The sequence below is a fragment of the Mastacembelus armatus genome, chromosome 14 (genome assembly GCF_900324485.2).
Source record: "Mastacembelus armatus chromosome 14, fMasArm1.2, whole genome shotgun sequence".
Classification (NCBI taxonomy): domain Eukaryota; kingdom Metazoa; phylum Chordata; class Actinopteri; order Synbranchiformes; family Mastacembelidae; genus Mastacembelus; species Mastacembelus armatus.
Window position 1 is genome coordinate 16,549,418 of NC_046646.1, and position 22,385 is coordinate 16,571,802.

Here is a 22,385-nt window from a genome sequence, read left to right on the forward strand (position 1 = left end):
TTATAACTGACACTAAAACCCCTTCCAGTCATATGTGCAGCATTAGTTGGTTAATTGATTGTCTATTGCATTACATTATTTTCAGTTGGGAGATTTGTTTAAGGACCATAGGAGCAAGAAATTGAACCAGCAATGCCTGTAATCTCCCCTGTCTGGGGACACCTGTCTGGAGCCTTTAGTAATCTGTCCGGCTTTGTTTCGCACATGTGAACTTGCCCTCCGGTTATGAGTAAATCCTGCTTTGTTTTTTTTTTGTTTTGTTTTTTTTATTTTTTTTTATTTCTCTTTTGCCCATTTTCTGTAAAATGAAAGTGATATTAGATATTTAGATCTTAGATGTTTTGATTGTACATTATCAGCAGGTTGTCTACATTTGACCTTTCCCCTCAGGTAACCAAACTGATGGTAATAACTTACTGTAAATGAAGAAACAAATGATGCAGTTATTATGCCTTAAACGCTGTATAAAGGTGAATAAGAAAAACACTGCTGTTTAACAAAACTTCACTTTGTACTTTTTAGTCGCCTGTAATTTCTTCCAGCTATTAAGTGACCAAGCCAGGGGAGAAAACGATGAAATATTCTACTGCTGATGAAGCTGTGCTCCATGTGTGATCAAAAGGCTGTGCTGAAATGCTCCTGGGGCTGTGTTGGATCTTCCAACCACACTGAACCATTCACAGAAGTTGAAACGTATGACGAAAAATTGGCCAAACTTGCATATATTTTATACATGCTCATACCCATAAAATGTTTGAACCTTGTTCTGTATTATGTAATCATGACTATCACTTCAAAATACTGTTTGACATTCAAACATGACAGATGTGATTTGTTCTAAACCACCAGTTTCCCCCTCAACGCTTAAAATTCCCCTAGGTATGTGTATTGTCATGTTCTCACCTGCACACATCCTCTCTCTAGTCAAAACTCTTCCCTCCAGCATTGTCTCCCCTCCCTCATGTTGTTCCATCTGAGCTTCTGAGGAATTTCTCAGCTACCATCACATCCCAGAGCACCGAGAACACCCTGGAACATACATTGTTCTTTAATAATTTGAATAATTTGAAGGAGTTCTGTGTTTAAGAAATATGAACCCTGCCCTACATTGTGCAGACCAGTGTGTGAACATTTATGATCCTTGAAAACTTTTCTTGCAGGTCAATAGAGGACACTTTAGTCCAAAAGAAAAAGTGGTCACTTTTGATTCTCAGATCTATTCTCCCCTTGTGCTCTAGGCTTCAGCAGCAACAGTAGCAAGCTGCAACAAATGCATGAACTACAACAAATAGACACAGGCACATATTTGGTATAGTCACGTAATGTTATTACAGGCATATACTGAGGTTTATCAAAGCTGAGAACCCGCACGCAAGGTTCACAAATTCAAACAGATGTATTAAATTAAAGTGAATAACATGGTGACTTGCAGTATTTGTGCCCAAATCATACAGAAGTCTGTAAATAAAACTTGTTGTACAAATGTCCAACCTTGAGAGAACAAAATAACCAATAGAAATGTGTATTTTTTAGTATTGTTGCATTCATAAAGACATTTTGAAAACAATGTGTAATTACAGTAAGCTCACAGATGACTGTACTGAGGAGTACATCCCACTAGGGGGAGATGTCATTATAGGATGGAGTTACTGCTCTCTGCTTTATCCCTACCAATCTCTCTGCATGATCTAAGATCCAATATCACCATCTGCAACCTGGAGAGGACTATGCAGGTCTGTGGGCAACAAAAAGATAACACACGTCTCCAAGGGAATCATGGGATGGAAACCGACAAACAGAGACAAATGAAAAGTGAGACATTTCTTTCTTTTACAGTAATCTATCATGTAGGTGGTGCTCGGGGGCTTAGAGCAGGCTGGTGCAGGGGAAGCAAAGGGAAAAAGGAAATCAATAGCTGGTAAGGTGGGCTGAATATGTATATATATATATATATATATATTGTTTATGTTAACATAGTATCATAGACAGGAAAGTGTTTCCAGAAGGAGGAGGCCTTGGCCGAGATGGCTCAGCTTCCTGCATCCTTCCTGGAATCAGAGAGGCCATGTGAGTTCACAAGGAATGGGTAAATCTGTGATTTGCTGTGGGTTATTAAGTGTGTTCAGTTAATCATTCAAAGAAGAAAATATACCTAATTCTTTTCTGCTGATCACAAACTGTTATTTTTAACAAGAAAAAAATCTCCCTGATTTCTGCCTCCCTCTCCTACAGTACATGATAATCTCTCATGCATGTATGTATAGGAGAACAAATGTTTGCCTGCTGTTTACCTGGTTATATGCTGCCTGTGGTCACATTTGTAGAGGAAACTGAGAGATTTAGCTATTAATTCATTGAATTAACATCGCCAAGAAACCCTGACCTGCATGTTTTGAAGTGTAGCTGCTCATGTTCACAAGTCAAGACTGTACATGACGATGTCTTGGCCTGCTTCATGATGAATTTTTCATTTGAAGCACTATCTGATCTGGCTGTAATTGTGAGAATGTTGGGACTGGGAAAGAGTTGAGCTGATGGATGATGAACATGACAGTGGGGAGGATGAATGGATAAGAGGAGCTAGAATACACATGGGAATTTAGGGGAGGAAAGACACATGGAAATGATGAATCCAACATAAAAGTAATGAGGAGGAGAGTCGCATCCCAGGGGATTGACAATAAAAATATAGTCAGTCTTCTCTCAAGCAAAGTGCTAAATTATCTTCTACATAGATTCATCACCATGAACCTTTTAGCTTTGATTTATGGCCTTTTGTTTCTGTCCCTTAAAAACAAATCAGACTGTTTTAATGTGTAAATGTGCAATATGGAGAGGCTAATTTAGTTGCTATATATCTGTTTTCTTTTAAGTATACTTACTTTTGTGGTGGTAACTGAATCCACAACAACTTATGGGTCTAAACATCTGTATTACTAGTCAGATATACTTTTCAAGGAAAATCCATTGTTTGGAGACAGGCTGCCATAGAGTGTAGAATAATGTGAAGTCACAGGGTGTCCTTGGTGTTCTGGGATGTGATGGGGGTAAAGAAATTCAGGAGAAACTCACATGTAACAACATAAAGGAGGGGAAACAATAAGCTCGTGCTCAAGTCAAAGCTGGAGGGAGAATTTTTGACTAAAGAGAAGGGTGTGTGTGGGTGAAAGCACGACTTAATGGTATGAAAAAGACAGAGAGGGAGTGAAAAGAGAGTGGGTGGGTATGGGTGTGTGTTAGAGGGAGAGACTTGTTGGTATAAAAGCTCCCTCTCTCACGCACGCTTTTCCATATCATCTGTGTATTTTTGAGGGGTACAGTTGTGTGTGTGCGTGTGTGTTTGAAAAATAACTGGAGTGTGTGTTTGTGCCCTTGCAGTACAGAGGACTGATAACTCCCCAGGATGCATCAGCTACTAGTGACCTTAGTGTTGGTGGCACTCTGCTCCCTAGGGAGTGTGGACTCTTCAGCTTATGACAAGATTGTCACCCACAGTCGCATACGAGCCAGGAATGAGGGGTAAGGAGCCTCAGGGGTGAGGGAGAAATAGAGAAACGTGTGAGTGGAAAGAAAGAGAGAAGTGATACAGGCAAATTTAGAAAAAAAACATTTTGCAGTTATTAACTTTTTAGTTTAGAATTTATCAGAAAAAGTGATTTTTTTATAATCCTATTTAAATTGCTTCCATTTGTCTGCAGATATAAAGAGATAAATTGCATTACTCCTAACAAGCGGTCAGATATGCACCTATTATATTATAGTATATAGTATTATTTAATTCAGATTCTACATTTTTGCTAGTTTATAATGCATTTTTAAATCACATAAACAAGTCAGCTACACTAATGAAAATATTGATTCATGCCACAATGGAAAATTCAATATTGTCTCAGTCATTCACTCTCCTATAAAATTTGTCTTTGATTGTACTATGAAATTTCTCCTTTATGTTTTAGAAAATGATTTTTAAAATGAAAGTATTTCTTATTAAGTATGTGATTTGACAAAGTAAGTGATGTGATTTGACAAAGTAAGATTGTATCGTCACAGTCAAGAAACACTGCATAAACCCTGGCATGTATGACTGACATTTTTTTCTTTACCTTCATGTATCCCTCCCTATTTCATACCCTAACTCAACAACCCTCTCCTCCTCCCTTTTCATCTCCTCATCCTTTTTTCTTTACCTTACCTGCCTTTCTCCCTCCCCATCTTCCATATTCACCTGCACTTCCTTTGGGCCCTGCTTCTTATTTTCTTTGTCACTCCCTCATCACCCTCTCTCTTCCCCCATTCCTCCTGTCACAGGCCCAATGTGTGTGCTCTGCAGCAGGTCCTGAGCACCAAGAAGAAGTATTTCAGCATATGTAGCAACTGGTACAAACGCTCCATATGTGGCAAAAAGGCGTAAGTTTTTACCATCTGATATCATCTTGATTGAATGGATAAATAAATTACATGTTTGGTTTTTTAATTTCATTTGCATAGAACTCAGCTGGCCTTCACCAGTGTGCAAACCACTCCCAGTTTCTACATACCCTGCAAATAAACAACAGCAAAGACTTCCAGCAGAAGGAACATGATAATAATGCATTCTTACATGTAAGGGTGGAGGAGGGCACAGTGTTGGTATTCAAACTAAATTATTCCTGATTTCAGGCAATTGATCAGTGTACATGAACGTTAAATACACAACATTTCTATACACGGATTTCACACCTGCCCTAATCTCCACACCTGGTACAAAGGTCGGCTTTGTATGACCCCAGCTGACTAGACCCTCAGGTTATTCACACATACCTGTCTCAATGTCTTCAGCAGTATACAGAGATCATGATGATGATTGCTGAATATTCCCCAGCACATGAGTTTAAATATGACTTTTTACAGTTTGAGAGTTTTCTCAAACATGAAAACAAAAGACCCTAGATACATCATACCATTTTTCATAACACTTTGGTTCAGTATACATACACATTTAATGTTTACAACAAAATTTCAATTTCTCCTTTAACTACACATAAACACATATTTTATAGACAATAGCTTATCTTTGTCTTTCATTGTTCTCACCTACCCCTCCCTTCCTTCACAAGTATGAGCATGCTGTGTAGCCTGCAGGCTGGGGGTTTACCCTGTTGTATACCAGTTGATGTTGTAAACTATGCTCAACAGTGATTATTTATTTTAATATTGCTGGTTTAAGTAAAGTTATGTCTCAGGATTCATAGAGTTGGGTTTTAGATTTTTGGGTTTCTCCAGGATTTTAATATTATGTTGCTTATAGATTCAATACAGTATAACATTTTTTGTGATATTATGTGCAGAATCAGTAGCTGTTAGGGCAAAGTATGTGCAGTTTAGCTGATGATGTTGATGGAGTGTAAGGCTCAGCTGGAGCTGTTCTGCCATGTAGGTGACTTAAGCGTAGCAGAAAGTGTGGTCTTTCCTGCTCATTCTCTACTGCACATGCACACTGTTTTGCCCTTTAGCATGAATGTCCATAAATTAATCAATAACGTATATGTATTTAGACTATTCACATTTTCATATTTTACATTGACATCAAAAGTTGTAAAAGTTAAGAAAGTGTGCAAAATTGGGCAAAACTTAAAACAAAGCAATACCAGAGAAACCCACCTTTCCTCTCTCGCCCTCTTCGCGGTCACAGTGAGCCCATTGTTCTGCAGCGGTGGAGGAAATCCACCCAGCTGTGGTTATGTCTGAGTTGGATTTGGTGTTGATGAGTGATTAGGAAAGGGTGTCTGAGTCTATGCTATGGTTATTTGGCCATTCCATCTTTCACCTCGGTCTGGTGCAGCAGCTGAAGTGACACCAGTACTCAATTACTTAGAAACCACTATTAAAAAGAACAAAGTATATTTATGTGAATTCAATGTGCTATTTACTTATTTACTATGAACTTCAATGATTGCATGGGAATTTCTTACTGCCTTAACTTTCACAAAGAACAAAGAACTGAGCTGCTGGAGGTCCAGTTGGAAGAAATTTCCTGTGTGTTGTGATGTGCTGTAGGAAACGATCACAACATGCACATGTTTAAAAACAAGTTTATTTTTTGTTATTAAAGTAACACTATAATAATATCAGAGACGTGAAAAGCACTCTTCATATACAGTAAATCAACGCACACAAATAAGGTCTTATCTGATGCCAATGACAATCCCACCTAGTGTTTTTGTGTGAGTGTACAGTGTGTGTCTGTGCACCGGTGCAGAGTTTGTGAATCTGCTCATCTGGAAGCCACACTGAGCTTGTTCACTGAGTGACACTGCCCAAAGCCTAGATGCACCGGATTGGCCAGGTCTTTCTGTAATTCAACTATTCAGAGAGAGTAGAGAGTTTTGCTAAACCACATGAGTCATTTTAGGGAGTTGAAGGGAGAAAGAGAGTGATGTTGCTTTGTGTGTGTATGTGTGCATGCGTGTGTGTGTGTGTGTGTGTGTGTGTGTGTTTACTGTATGTTTCAAGTGTGCTGTGAAGGGAGTAATTTGCACTTTGCACTAATATATGCTGTTGATTTCTGAAAGAAAAGCAAATAGGATTGGACATTGGACATATAAAGAAAACACATAGAAAACTATGTTTTTATTGGAAAACAGCAAGGAAACTTAAAACTCTGTCTAAAATGCAGGGAACATGTGATAAGCTCACAGGAAAACCTCTTTAAGCAAACCTCTTTAGCAAACCCACTGAAAGCCCCAAATGAAAAACATAAAATGCTTTGGGTCAAATCCCAACTAAATTTATTCCAGCATACAGGAACTCCACAGCTCCTTGCTGGTGGATCGTCAGTGAGTGTTCAGGGTTGACTCACTTGTTTACATGCTGGTAGATGATTGTTAACCTGTATTAGTCACCCAAACAAATATCTGCTTATAGTTCAGCAGCAGTGCATCTTGAGATTAAAACTAGATTTTATAGATTATTGATCTGTGGCTCATTGACACAGTCAGCCATAACTCAGCAATGAAGTGCAACTAGGCCATGCTGTTGGATCTAACTTATATGAGATATGAAAATACTCCCTGACGTATTCTATTCAACAATCATTTTGAAGAAAGAGTGAAAAACAATTCGGAGCTGCTGAGCTTGATGCTTGCTCATTGTTCTCTTAGTTCTTTGTGAACAGTAATGCACAGCTTCTCTGTGTAATTAATTTTTTCTTTTTTTTTTAATTCTTGTTCATCTTCTCTTCATTTTCTTTTCATTTTCTGTGTTGAATGAGATATTGGAAAAGTTGCTAGCTGACTCATTTGAGATCAATGTCTTGTATAAGTCTTTCCTTCTGAGCCTTGTCCAATATGTTCTCTGATTGGCCTGCTGGGAGTTGTGCACTCCCTGCCATTTTTCTTGTGAAAGCATTTAATGAGCCAAGTTTCTGTTAATAGTGTTTTTCTTGTTAATTTTTATACTTCTTGACTTGCATGCTGTTTTGGATACGTTCTTACTCACTTCTTCTGCTCTAACCTTCAAATGTGCTTTTCCCTATTATGGATTTGTGATTTGGTCAGCCTTGTCATTTGTGCAGCCTTGTTCTTCTGTCTCACATGTCTTCACTGTCTCAACAGCTCTAGAGGTTGTTTTTCTTCCTGTGCTGCACCTTGATGTTTTATGTTTTCTGTTGCAAAAACTATGTACAGCTTGCTGGCAGAATATACTACAACAAAAATAGTTCTTTTTTACACTCTGGACCTACAGTAGTTAAAATTAATGTTTTTCATAAGCTGAAATGACTTACTGGGGTAACATGTCCTGTTTTTTGTTTTCTTGTGTTTTTTTTTTTTTTGGGGGGGGGGGGGGGGGTAGTGTGGTCATATATGAGTGCTGTCCTGGGTACATGAAGATGGAGGGCAAGAGAGGATGCTCTGCAGGTAGGTGGCTCACATCACAAGGCTCACCATATTGTTCTGTGTAGCAACTATTTTATTTAGGGGTTAGTTCAAAGTTAAAATTTGAATTCATCACTACTGTAGACTATCCAGTTTCTGAGCATGACCAATTGCTCTTCATTGCCCTCAGTGGCTCCAATTGACCATGTGTATGGTACGCTGGGGCTCGTGAAAGCTACAACCACACAACAATTCTCGGACGTGTCCAAGCTGAGAGATGAAATTGAAGGCCAAGGTTCCTTCACCATGTTCGCGCCAAGCAATGAAGCCTGGGATCAATTGGATGCTGTGAGTAGACTGGAGATTTAAAACTTTACAATAAACTTAATACAATAATTACATAATTAGTGCCCTTGATGTAATGCTGTGATTTCCACAGGGGGTCCGAGCTGCACTAGTGAACAACGTGAACGTTGAACTGTACAATGCTCTTCACTTCCACATGGTGAACCACCGTCTTCTGACCAAAGACATGAAAAATGGCATGAAAGTAACTTCCATGTACAACGACTTGGGGCTGCATATCAACCACTACCCCAATGGGGTTAGTAAATGCACAGTGTAAAAATGCACAAGACTGCACTGATACATGACAGAATAATGTTTTTTAATGACTTCTTTTGCCTTAATATAAAATTTAGTTTCTTTTGTGAAGATTGTTACAGTGAACTGTGCCAGGATCATCTATGGTAACCAGGTGGCTACAAACGGTGTGGTGCATGTCATTGATCGGGTTATCAGCGCTGTGGGCAACACCATCAAGGACGTTCTGGATAACAGCGACGAACTCTCCTCCTTCAGTGTATATAAAATGCACAGCTATCTAAGTAGATCGCATTTCAAAGATATTATTACATTTGACTTTCAGAACTGGAGAAGAACGTGTCAAAACAATAAAATACAGTTGAATCAAAAATAGTATCATCAAGGTTTCTAGCAGTAAGTTTGATCCATATTTAGTATTTGTGTTACATATACAAGACATAATGTCCTGCACTGTTTTCCAGGCTGCGGCATTGGCCTCTGGTATGATGGACAAGCTGGAAGAACCTGGTCACTATACTCTGTTTGCTCCTACTAATGAAGCCTTTGACAAATTGAGCCCAGGCTACCTGGAGCGTATTATGGGAGACAAGGCTGTTATTGCAGGTACTTTACACATATTATTTAAATTTAGATATCCATCAAAGTCTATAGAATAAAAGGTAGACACGTATGCAAGTTTACAGATCATACTGTGTGACTTGTGTAGCCAAGTATGGTGACCCATACTCGGAATTTACGCTCTGCATTTAACCCATCCCAAAAGTGCACACACAGTAGCGAACACACCTTGAGCAACTGGGGTGAGACCCTTGGTCAAGGTATTGAAGATAGACATGGCACTGGCTATTCACCCCACCCCACCGACAATTAAATCCTGAGACTCAAACCCGCAGCTTTCATTAGGCCACGACTGTCTACAATAAAACTAGGAATCACATGTCCACACACTGGCAGCTTATCTGCTCTTTTGCTGGCTCATTGACTAGCCAGGAACTTCTAAACATTAAGAACGTTAACATGAAGTCAGTTTGCAGTTGGACCCAAATATAATCTCAGATACATTCTCAGACACTTGGCAAACAGGTTTTTGCTGACCAACCGTGTTACATCAGTGTCCAAAATAAAGATGAGACAGAGCCTTGTACCTTGTTTTTACAAGGGAAGATTTGGGCTACAGAGTAATTTGGCCTGTGTGGTACTGACTGCCTTTGAAATTCTGTGGGTTTGGAATAGTTTTCCATGTTGTAATTGTACTGCTTTTGCAGGCCAGATTTGATTGCTTAGTTTGACAATTGAACTCAGCCTGAGTTGTAATCCCATATCTAAACGTTGACAGAAGTGCTTCAATATTTCTACAAGAGCTAAAAAAATGTGTGTGTGTGTGTGTGTGTGTGTGTGTGTGTCTTGAGTAATGATCATAACTGTAAACCTTGGATTATATCCTAGGATACAAAATTAACTACAGACATCCCCTAAAGCTGATGCATGCAAACTGATCGGCTACATTTTCAAAAAACATCTGTATCTATCTCACACACACTTTGCTCCCACTAACTTTGATTTCTTTGTCCTATCAGCCCTGGTGAAGCACCACCTGTTAAACAGTGTCCAGTGCTCAGAAGCAATCATGTCAGGCTCAGTGTTTGAGACCGCAGAGGGCAAAACCATAGAGATCGGCTGTGATGGTGACAGTCTGACAGTCAATGGCATCAAGATGGTGCTGAAGAAGGACATTGTCACCACCAACGGTGTCGTCCACCTTATCGACCAGGTGCTCGTCCCTGACTCAGGTAAAGCAGATCTTGAATTTTGATCACTAACATTAGTTCAAATCATTTGTCTCATGTTGTTTTGCTGTGATACCCATTGTTTTATGTTTCTGTGATTCACATCAGCCAAGGACGTGCTGGAGCTGATGGGAGAGCCCCAGAGCAAGTTCAGTGACATGGTGTCTGAACTGGGCTTAGCAGCTGCCATGCGTCCAAAGACAGAGTACACAATCATTGCACCTCTCAATTCTGCTTTTACTAGTAAGTTGATCTCCAAATAAGTTTTATGGTCAGCAAAGTGGTTTACTAAAGTAAATGCATGATATAATGGACATGTAACATATTTGCAGATCAAAACTATGCTAGCTCATTTCAGGAGCACCGAAGAGAAATAATGAGAAAAAATATCTCTAACTTTTCTGTTTGTCAGATGAAGTGATGTCAACAGACCTGAACCTGCTGAAACTCATTCTGGAAAACCACATCTTGAAGTTGAAAGTTACACTGAGCGAGCTTTACAATGGACAGCAACTGGAAACACTGGCTGGCAAACTGCTCAGAGTCTTCATTTACCGCACTGTGAGAACTATGTGTTTGCCTTGTGTATGTTTGTGAGTGTATTGCTGCATTCGATAAAATAAAAAGGAGCATGTAAGGAACAGGAAAATAAAAGATAAGTAAGAGATGATGGAAGTCAATAATGTGTTTCTGCTCTGGTGATTCAGATATTAGAATCAGTTGCTTCATCTTTGTAGAACTGTTTTATTTGGTTTAATTGCAATCAAACAGGACAGTCGCACTTCCCAAAATGGTAATACCAAACTTCTATAGTGACCTACAGATGTGAAACTCTCTCAATGTTCCTCTTTTTTTAGGCTGTGTGCATAGAAAATGCATGCATGGTGCGCGGCAGTAAGGAGGGAAGCAATGGGGCCCTTCATCTTGTGAGGTCTTTCATCAAACCAGCAGAGAAAACAATCTACCAGCTCCTGATCGCTGATGGCCGCTTCAAGTAACAACATCTAATGTTACATTTATTTTTGCTGTATTTGTTTGTGCATTATAATCAGATTCGATGTAGTCACTGTTTGTTGCTTCTAATATATTTTCTGTCCTGACTTTTTAACACCTGTAGAGACTATCTGTTCATAATCTTTAGAACAAAATAACATCTTCCTCTTACAGCTGTAAACACTGCTGCTCAGTTCAGCATGTTCAGGTGTTACTTTGCTTAATATGAGCACCTGTACATTGTTCATATTTTGCTTAATTTTACTGCTACAGCCATGTATGTTCATTGTGTGAACACAGGATGTTCCTGTCATTAATGGAGATCGCAGGTCTGACTGACCTGCTCAAGCAGGAAGGCTCCTACACCATTTTTGCACCAACTGACGATGCCTTTGAGGGTCTCAGTAAAGAGGACTTAAGTCTGCTCAAAAGTAAATTAAATGAACTTACTCCCGCCTTCATTCCTGCATGTTCTTTTACAGATTGGGAACTTGTTACATCAAATATAAAATTATTTGATGCCAGATTAATGAGAGACAAATCTGCTAGCTTTTCAGCACAGTGTGTAGATCGTGTGCGTTGTGCTGTCAATTACAGGTGATTTGAATGTTTTGAGAACCATTCTGCTGTACCACTTCAGTAATGGCATCTTCATCAATGGAGGGTTAGAAGGAGGAGTTGTCAATCTGCTCAAAACCCTCCAGGGCAACAACCTGGAAGTTATGTCAGTAAGTATACATATTGTCACTAAACTACATATTGTCACTAAACTGTCAGAAAGATATAAAGGACACACTTTAATTAGCGTTACAGATGTTCAGTACATCAAGAACGTGGTGTTCTGCACAAGATGTGCAACAGTGACAATAGATTTAACTAGATGATTAGAATTTTGTTCCTGCTCATTTGAGAGTTTTAAGTTGTAACTGACCATCCATGCATATAGTTTTTACTGCTTCTCAAATCTTCTACTGTGAGACCTTTACCCATTTTCCTACAGTCTTATTTAAACAATAGCATCAAACAGCCACAAATAATCTATGACTTCAAAACTGGATATCTCTGGAGAACAGTCACTAGTAATACTGTCTGGATTCCTGTCATTTCTGTCAACACCCACTACTGGTATTCACACACCACACCCATCTCCTGTTTTAATACTCTTCACCTGACATTTTTCTCTGTCTGCCTTGCTCCTGGTCATCAGCCTTCACAGCAGCTGTATTATCATTTCACCTATTACCTCAATGTTGCCTTCCCCTCTTCCCCCACCCTCCTATTCTCCTATTGTTATATCAGGTTATCAGGTAAGGTCTCATATCAGGCCTACAAGACTTCCTTTATGGACACATAAAAGCTTCTTTTAGATAATACAATGACAGGAGCGTGAGCTATTCAGGTCTCTGTCAGTAAAAAGAGTGGGCCAGGATTCATGGTGGGGTAAGGTTGAAATGATGGTTGAAAGTTGATAGAGATATTGTTCAGTTTGGTGGGTGAGAGGTGGGAGAGCGGAAGCAGTAGAGAAGGGAGTTCTACCTTCAGTCACATCCTTGGAGACCATTAAGTTTCTAGAAATGAATCATAAATAAAATTCCCAGATGTCTCTCCAAACAATGGATCACACTGCCTGGGATTTGTATTAAATCTCACCTGATGTCAAACTCTCTTAGGTCAAACCATGTGAAAAGAGTGTACATTTAGATGTTGTAGGCATCATAAAAAGTAAGGCTTGGTCATTTTTTTAGGCAGCAGTTCATGTAACTCACAAAATAAAATCTCTGGAAAATAAATATTCATGCTATGTTCTTATTTTCCAGGTAAACAACTCTGTTCATGTTAACTCTGTGGGTGTTCCAAACAGCGACCTCATGGCAACAAATGGCGTGGTCCATGTAGTGAAGAACGTTCTCTATCCTGCAGGTGAGAAGAGTATAGTTACCATATATTCATGCAATGTGCACTCTGTGCTGCAAAGCATTATGTCATGTTGTTTTGATTATGTATATTTTTTACAGACCTTCCTGTGGGCCGCCAGGACCTCCTGGTCCTGCTGAAGAAGCTGATTAAGTACATCCAGATAAAGGTAGAAAAGAAAAAGAAAAAACTCATCTGTGAAGCTGTTCTGCTCAACTTTTCTGCTTTGTTTGTCCAGTGACTTACCCCTTCCATTCAATTTTTTGTTCTTTAGTTTGTTTCTGGATTTTCTTATGCTGAGATCCCACTCACCTTCATCAGTAAGTTTTCTCAGTGTCAAACTCACTGTGTATATTTTTCTGTAATATTATTCCTACTGCCACATGTTAAAACTAACTTTGTTACTTCACAGAGAGGACCATTACAACTCATTATATTGAAACAGGTAAGACCATTGTTATTAATCACATGACTGAAGGTTCTGAATTAGTCTTAGTCTGAGAATTGATTTATCAAGAACAAAGATTATGAAAAATGTGACTGCCTCTGAGTCTAATCAATGATCTTTGTTAAGAATGACCAAGTCCTCTAAAGTGAAATCCACCCTGCATTCACGTGCATATTACATGCATGTCATCGCCCTCTTTAGTCTTCGTCCCTGGTACCTATTTTTTGTTCCACTGATTATCCACTCTCACAATTGCTTAAGTCCTCTTGGACCTCTTGACATATTTAATCAGCTCCTTTAGGGATGAGGTAATTATGCTGTCAAAGCATGGCAGGGTCAGTAAGGACTCTTGGATGTTGTTCATTCAGTTGAGCTAAGTCCAGCGTACTTCCTCACAGATGGGAGCATGCCTTAATGTATTAGGTAACATGGGAGAGATAAAGTCAGAGTCTTCAAAGGTGATTAGCAGCATTAAATGGACTGTAGAGCTAAAAGTCTGAACCTCAAGAGGATGCCGTTTTCAGGGGTTGAAATTTTATGCTATAAATTTACAGCAATATAAACATTACACTTGACAAAGCTGTGAAGATTTTCAGTTTCCTACTACTCATGTGGCATCATGTTTTGGCCTTTTATCATCAAACAAAAAGACAAAAAAAAGAAAATAATTCTTTGAGTCAGTTGTGATAGTGACTACAAGTATAGTTTTTTTTTGTTTAATGGATTCAGAAAAATGTTTACTATTGCTCAAGAGGTCTTATTCATGTCTTTTTAAGAGACAGAGAAAGAAGGAGAGAAGGAGGTACTTGTAGATTTTTAATCCATATGCACTTATTTGAGTAACTAGAGGTGCTAGAAGTACAAACACTTTGTTGTGATATCATCTGATATCAAATTCTATTAGGGCTCCTAGGAAATGATTAATGACTTAACTTTGGTGAATGAAGGAATTACCAAAATCTCTTAATTACCTTATTTGAAAGTCAGGCTGATTACCAGACTGGGCCATGTAAGAATGGACCTCAGGCCAAAGATTAGAAGTCCTCTGATTCAAACACACATTTGTCTTGCTTTCATTTCCTATTTTCTCATATAAATACTGTCACACAGAAAAATGTCATAGCTTGGAAACAGAAAATATAAAAGAATGTTCCTGGCTGAGGTTTCTACTGCTGCTGATTCAAAAAAAAGGATTTGAAAGACTTTACAGAGATCATCAGTTAAGAATTTACTGATTGAGTTCAAATCTTGTCTGGAAAAATGTTTTTATTTTCTGGTTGATTTTAAAAGCAATAGTGAGGAACCTATAAACACTAAAATGTGTAAATACTGTGAGTGTACAGAGAGTAATGTGATGCCTCGGAATCACCATTAAATTAAATTGGTCCCTAGAGAGCAGCTCAGCTCACTGGACCATGGAGCACAGAAACAACAGCTATTAAAGCCTCTCTTTTCACTGTTGGAATCTAATATCCCACACACACAACCCTCTATTTGTTCTACATGCTTTGATGGCTTTGCATAGTGTACCTCTAGCCTCCTCCTTTACTCATAACAGAAAATATGTAGGAGTGGTTATAAGATAACATTTCTTTCTTTCATTCTTAAGAGATGCTCATGTTACCTCTACCCCTCTCTACAGACCCTAATATAACAAAGGTGGTCAGGGTCATTGAAGGAGAACCATCTGTCAAAAAAGTGACCAGGGTCATCGAGGGAGAGCCTACCATCACCAAAGTAACAAGAGTCATTGAGACAGAACCAACAGTCACTAAGGTGGTCATCGAGGGAGAGCCTTCTCTCACGAAAGTAACCAGAGTCATCGAGGGAGAGCCTTCCATCACAAAAGTAACCAGGGTCATCGAGGGAGAGCCTTCTCTCACAAAAGTAACCAGGGTCATTGAGGGAGAGCCTTCTCTCACAAAAGTAACCAGGGTCATCGAGGGAGAGCCTTCTCTCACGAAAGTAACAAGGGTCATCGAAGGAGAGCCTTCTGTCAGGAAAGTAACCAGGGTCATTGAGGGAGAGTCGTCTGTCACAAAACTAACCAGGGTCATCGAGGGGGAGCCTTCTGTCAAAAAAGTAACCAGGGTCATTGAGGGGGAGCCCTCCGTTACCAAGGTTACAAGATTTATTGAGGGTAAGTTCATCATTCATTTGCAAATAACAAATTAGTTGATCAGATTCTTACTTCATAGATTTTAATGTATGCTGATGACACAGTCCTTTCTGTGTAATACAGGTGGAGAGTTTGATGCAGATGGGAAGAGAATTACAGGTCAGTTTCTGCAAAACATCTTCACGTGGCAGCCTAGAACTAAGAACGTTCATGCATCTTCTGACAGCTCTTTTAAAAAATGCATATAAAGTCCTGTTCACCACAGCTAACTGAGCAGCATCATCTAATCTAGGGTGAAACATTTACATTAAGTTTCACATTTCCATCATCAAGTCATCTGATATATCATTTTCATGGTGCAAAAACTTGCATTTTCTTCTCAGAAGAACCAGGACTGCATTGTGTGTACCATTAAAAAACAAAACAGCTGCCTGATCCTTACTTTTCTGTGTTGTAGGAATGGTCAGAAAAACACTGATGTTTTGTAGGTCTTGTAGCTACAGTTGACATTTGAGCTATGCTGCTCATATTAACATTGAGCACTACTGTCATTAGCGTAGTGACTTGCTTGTTTTGGCTACCATGGTGGTTTCCAGCTGTGTTTCTATCTCAAAGGATAGCAGTTTGGCTTGATACCAGAAACATAGCAGAAAGAAAAAAGAAAAAATAACAAGCTTATGGAAAATCCTTTTATGTTCACCTATGTGGCATTGGCAGTGGCATTATAGGACACATAAAATGTCTGACATAGCTACATTACAAGCCCACAAAACAGCAAATTTAAAGTTGCAGCTTATGAAGATAAGCAAAGACCGATTTACCCAAACAGCCTGCATTTGTGACTGGACCTGTCTAATTAAATATGCAGCTAAAGCTAAAAGTTTGAAAGTTTGTTAAATTTAACAATGTTTTAAAATAATCCTAAATAACTTTTAATTTCTTAATGAGGTAGACCAGGAACAGAAAAACCAAGTACCAATTAATTTTTAATAGCTGGAGCAGTTATATTGCTTCCTGCTGTGGGAGAATCACAAATCATTTATAGTAACACGCTTTCATAATGGGCAGTCGGCTTTGTTTTACACAGTAACACTCTGGTGAACAGTCGGAATTGTACCACATATTATGACAGGGTTGGCCAGCCACCATTCAAACCTTTACAAGCTCATTCTGGTTTATTATGTTTGTATTTTCTTAGTGGTAGTAGGGGGGGAAGGAGGTTCGTATTTACAGCCTGTCACTGGGTTAGGCATATGTTGCTATGTAAAGATAAAGCCAAGTTTTTTTGTACATGTTTTTCTACTGCCCATGGTGCATGTCTGCCAATCTCACCACTTTTGCATCTGACTTCATCGTTCTCTGTGTTCTTGTCACTCAAGACAGCAGAATCCCGTCTTTACCCATAGTCTTTCTAATACAGTGCCGTGTTTATGTGTGATGTGTGCAATTTATCATATGCTTTTTTGGGGTGCCCAACTCATGACCAGGGGCAGGTGAGCTTTAGACTCTTTTTCACCTACAGCTGCTTCACTGGTATCTTGCAACTTAATTGGCCTAAAAAGAATTTACTGGCTTGTTTGGAGTTGAGCGCCCCCTGCACACCTGTTCTTCACACCCTGTCTGTATGTGTGCAAGTGCATATGTCTTCATAAATATTGCACATCAGCTCTTGACTTTGTGTTGGTGGTGGCAGAGATGCTTTACGGGGTGTATGTACCTGTCAGTCTGTCCGTCTGTTAGTAAGTACAGTTGCTAAGTCAATAAATGACTTTCAACCCCCTTCTCCGCTGCCGGTCTGAAGGTGGAGCGAGATACACCACGGCGTACGAGCCTTATATCATTGAGGGTAGGGTCTCCTTGCTCTTTACACCATACAGGTTTTTTTCACATTTCATTCCCTTCATCCTTGAAATAATCATGTTTACAAATCTGTATTCATCATCTGACAGCTAAGTGGTTACTTAGGGAGAAAGGAGAAAATTATTTATTTTTGTTGCAACCTCTTTTATGATGTTGCATGAGTGGCAAATTCCTAAAAGTTTTCTTTTGAACATTCAGGCCCTGACTTCTCTAAGATCACCACCATCCACGGCAACCCAAATCTGATTGATGAGGAGTCAGAGAGAATTACAAAAATCATTAAAGGTAAATTCTCATGAGGTACTTGCATGTGTTTGTGCCCAAATGCAGTATTTGACAATGTTGTCTCTTCATTTCACAGAGGGAGGCCAATATGCTGCTGCCAGGAAAGCTCCAAGTAAGACCATAGTTACTTGATGACACATTAACTACCATCAATGTTGGATCGGACTAGAAAGAGTTAGCCCAAAGTCACATAAACACAGCTGGAAAAGATGCATAGCAGACGTGAACCATCTAACCCCAGTTTTCCACCTACGTTTGCAATTTTTTAAAAATTTCTTTCCATTATCTATTTTTCCATCCTTCCATCCATTCTTCACATTTACTATCTTTCCTAATTGACATGTTTTCTTCTGTCTTTGTATGCATTCACACCTCTGATTCTCTCTGTTAACACTTTTACAGCTGGAATGAGAAGGAGAGCAAGGCTGGTCAGGCGTCACCACAAGCCAAGGGAGTGAACCCAACAGGGAAAGAACACACATTCAGGCTCAATGCAGAGACTGAATGCTTCTCCAGCGCACCTGGTTGTACGCTGGAGGACTAAAAAGCTGTGGACCAAAAGATCAGATAAATTTTAGCTTTTTTTTCTTTCCAAACCACCAGTACAAATAATTATTGACTATTCCATCAAGATCATAATGTATGTGGTAGGCATGGTGTGTAATAGCAATGCAATGACATTAGGATATCCTTCATGTAAGTTAAGTGTGCAAGGGAAATATGAATTTATGCTGTGGAGTAGATGGTGTAAGATGAGGTATATTCTACCAATGAGAATTTTTTTAAACAGTTTCCTTTTTTTTCAGATGGCTTGGGAAATTTTCTGTAACCTTTTTATGGTGCTCGCATTCTGTACAGTGGATGCATTTAATGAATACAACAAATCAAACAGTATTTTACTACCATTAGATGCTGTACTGTACCTCTGTAAATTATCACATGATAATTAAAAAATACGTGTTTTTCAAAGGTTTTTAGTCATTCTTTACAGTTCCCATCACTGTTTTACTCCACAAAACTCAAATATTTGTTTTCGGCTTTTGAACATCAGCTTCATCTTGAATTATTATGAGTTTTTTATGTCTATATAAAACCAGGTTTCATTATTATATAAAATTTCCTCAAAGACAAGTCATAAATAATACATAAATAAAATGCACACAGTAACTTGAGAATAATAATTTCCTTTCATTAGTAGTCTATGTCCTATTATACCTAGTCTTCATTACAGTAATTGTATTTTCCATACTGCTATCTGTCTTACATTAATAATATTGATATTACCATGGTGACCAGATTAATTCACCAACACAAGAGACGAAAAGTGAAAAAAGTGACAGAAGTGACAAAAGTGTTTATTTGGTTAAGCTACGCATTTAGTATAAACTTGTCTTTTGCATCTTCTGGTCACACGGTGTCTGCCTGTGAATGTAAAAGATGTGAATGTGAATTCTGATGTGAATAATCAGTCTTAACAATGACACTGTACATGCTGCACAGTAGGTTGATGCTATCTATGAGGAGCACATACCGTATCCAAAAATTTGGAGATACACCAACATGTTGAAGCAATTAATAAAGTCAGTCACAGAACTGTCAGGAATGTTCCACTTGTTTTAAAATCATCAGTTTTGGTAAAACTGCAGCTCAGGAAACCATAAACACAAACATTGTTAACTACTTAGAATATAATAATATTGTCTTGGTAAGTTTATTATTTCAGTTAACGTCTGGGGTTAAAATTTGCCCTAATTCAGTCTTAACTGACCTGTTGTCTCTCTAAGAATCCAATAGTAGGTAATAATATGCTTTTACTGACAATCATTTTATTAGTAGCAGTGGTAGAATTAATAGTTAACATGGACAACATAAAATCCATGAATATGTTTTTTAGTGATCCATACTGAAGGCTGAATCTGAAAATACTGAAAAAATATACAAATATACTGCCTTTAAGTCATCAAAGTTTTAGCTGTAATAGTTCAAATGCAAGCATAAGAAATATGTAAAAAGTTTATTAAAATAGGAGTAACTTGTGTTATAACTGGCCACTAGAGAGGTATGTGTTGCTGTTCCAGTCCTTACTTTAGGTGTGCTCATTAGTAAATGTGTTATATTTGATAGTTAATATTTTTGGATTATGTTTTGTTCCCATTTAGCAGTTCCCATTTTTCATGTCTTTACATTTTTCACATCTCTGTGCTCATCTGTGCATGTGTCACATTTAGGTTATTGTTTAAAAATATGCAATTAGTATCATTATTCTTAGTAACTTACTATTACCATCTGACAAAACAATTTACAAACAAGCAGTGCTTGTATTATTACTGCTTCCCTCGATGAAAACACACTTTGGCCAAAATATACAATAGTATGATGAAACTGCACCGCATACTGTTCCAGAGTTTGTCCTGAGGGTTTAGCACGCTCTTTCCAAGCTCAGTACCAGACAGCATTTTTCTCCAAGTCTAAATTGAAACAAGCTGACTATACCTATCTGATCTCATATAAAGTGCTTGGATTTTTAGTATTATAAAGGATTCATATCTATCTATCTATCTATCTATCTATCTATCTATCTATCTATCTATCTATCTATCTATCTATCAATATTTCATGTAGGTTGTCCCACTTGTGGCTGTAGCGTTAGCTTTTATCTTGCCGCTGCGCGATCACGTGGTTCACGTATGCTTCAATAGTTTCAAACAAACCCTGAGGGACAGACTTCAGGGAGACTATGAGACAGACCAGCAGCAATTCCGTTATTATAAGGTAAGTATTAAAATAAACCAAATCATTTTTACACTTTAACTATGATTCTGAAGTGGCAGAGTGACAACAGTAACGTTACAGTTGTATTAGTTTTTGTTTTTTCGAGGGAAGTGTACGTCTTAGCGGCATATACAGGCTAATGTTAGCATTCCTTACCGCCATTAGCTACTCTGCATGTAGCGGTTACTTCTCCAGCAGTAATATTTGGGAATTATAATACTCCATTGTTTTTGGCCTTACTAGGCATTACTTATTATTGGCTTCCTAAGATCTGCCTAAATTCCTTACCAACATTGTCGAAGATATGTCAACCTTTTGTGTTGTGTGTTAGCATCTGTCCTGTCCAGTTCTTTCAATGATGCAAAGGTAGCCATCCCAAGCCCACCACACGTCCTTTGTATTTTAATGCTAAAAAACATTAAAATAAGATGCATAACCACGTATCAAATATATAGAATAGTTAATAGTTAAGAATAGCTTTAAATGAAAAAAGTAAGCTTGGTCAATTGTGCAAAGCAGGACCCAACAGCACCATGTCACTAAGTTCTAAAACTTAGATCAGTATAGATCTTGAAAATAAAATTTATCATCACTAGAGATGTTGGTGAAGGATAATGTAGTTTGTCTGGGAGAATTTCACATTAGTGAAGTATGACTACAATTTCCAAGACTTAATAAATGCCCAACCACAGTAGAGCAGGCCTCTTTATGCAAATCAGTGGCTCCACTTCTGGCCAGTATTTCCTCTTTTTAAGAAGTATAATTAATGTGATTTGTGTGCTTGTGGAAAAAATGATGTCAGGTCTTGCAGATGCCCTTCAGGAGCACAAACCAGTGTTTGTGTGTTACATTTTTAAGGTTAGGCCTCCTTGTGGGAACCGCCAACCTATGCCAAGGAAGAGCAGAAGCTGAACAATTTCCACATGTGATGCCTTCACCGCATCCTCGGCATCAGCTGGAACAGCAAAGTGCCCAGCAACCAGGTCCTGGCCCATGCTGGCCGCCCCACCACGTACATGATGCTTAGACAATGCGGACTGCGCTGGCTTGGTCCTGTGGTGTACTGAAGATGGTCAGATCCCCAAGGACATTTTCTACAGTGAACTGGCTTCCGGCAAAAGACCCGAAGGTAAATACAATTGCTCTTTAATAATGCAAAGTTAATTTTGATCTAATTATTGATTAATGAATGGAATAATGAGTAGAATACCCACTGATTAAAATAATCCATAGGTGCAGGTCTAAAAACAGAATCCACAGCCTTTAAATACTAGTTTTAGGCCAAATATCAGCTGCAATTTCCAGTTTCAAAATAGGCCTTTTTGTGTGCACAGCAGCCCCGGTCAGTTTCATAATTAATTTGCTTAATTTAATTCATCCATTGATTCATTAAAAAGGTGCAGCAGAGATGCTTCCACTCTAAAACAACTAAAACAACTTCTGACTAAAATCAGAAATAGTTTTCTCAATTCATTGAACTGTTTTTACTCCATCCATCTTTTAATTTTTCACACTTTCTTGCTTTTATTTTGCTTCTGTGGTGTAGGATCTGTTGGTGATGTTTCACCCATACTCAAAAGGGAGCATTTAATCAAGTAAAGGCCTCTGTTTTCCCTGTATTCACAGCTTAGTCTTGACAAGTCTCTAACACAGAACATGCACAGTGACATCATGCAATATAAACCATGATCACAGAAGGGACAGGAAAAGAGCCAGAAAACAGACTGTGGGGACACAAAGGGAGGAAA

General features: G+C 38.6%; 1 protein-coding gene across 3 annotated transcripts; it reads left to right on the top strand.

Annotated features, from left to right (window-relative positions):
* The first annotated feature begins 359 nt into the window (after positions 1–359).
* On the top strand, positions 360–18,834 carry postna (periostin, osteoblast specific factor a). 3 transcript variants are annotated; one of them, XM_026329187.1, is made up of 25 exons: positions 1,718–1,812; positions 1,978–2,067; positions 3,379–3,519; positions 4,309–4,407; positions 7,831–7,895; positions 8,044–8,201; positions 8,293–8,457; positions 8,569–8,715; positions 8,921–9,062; positions 10,037–10,249; positions 10,355–10,489; positions 10,659–10,807; positions 11,104–11,240; positions 11,540–11,670; positions 11,837–11,967; positions 13,057–13,159; positions 13,255–13,322; positions 13,428–13,473; positions 13,566–13,598; positions 15,244–15,741; positions 15,844–15,879; positions 17,522–17,566; positions 17,779–17,865; positions 17,942–17,977; positions 18,268–18,834. In XM_026329187.1, the coding sequence occupies exons 3-25, from the start codon at positions 3,404–3,406 to the stop codon at positions 18,321–18,323; spliced, it is 2,796 nt and encodes a 931-aa protein (XP_026184972.1). In that variant the 5' UTR covers positions 1,718–1,812; positions 1,978–2,067; positions 3,379–3,403; the 3' UTR covers positions 18,324–18,834. The 3 variants fall into 3 exon arrangements, with proteins under 3 accessions (XP_026184973.1, XP_026184972.1, XP_026184974.1); XM_026329188.1 differs by lacking the exons at positions 1,718–1,812; positions 1,978–2,067 and adding an exon at positions 360–693; XM_026329189.2 differs by lacking the exons at positions 1,718–1,812; positions 1,978–2,067; positions 17,522–17,566 and having other exon boundaries at positions 3,279–3,519.
* Positions 18,835–22,385: the final 3,551 nt, after the last annotated feature.

What these genes read in the sequence shown, in the direction of transcription:
- postna (XM_026329188.1), top strand. Translation starts at nt 3,404, where the DNA reads ATGCATCAGCTACTAGTGACCTTAGTGTTGGTGGCACTCTGCTCCCTA. An exon ending in ATACGAGCCAGGAATGAGGG is followed by an intron (nt 3,520 to 4,308) that starts GTAAGGAGCCTC and finishes CTCCTGTCACAG; the next exon opens with GCCCAATGTGTGTGCTCTGC. An exon ending in TGCTGCCAGGAAAGCTCCAA is followed by an intron (nt 17,978 to 18,267) that starts GTAAGACCATAG and finishes ACACTTTTACAG; the next exon opens with CTGGAATGAGAAGGAGAGCA.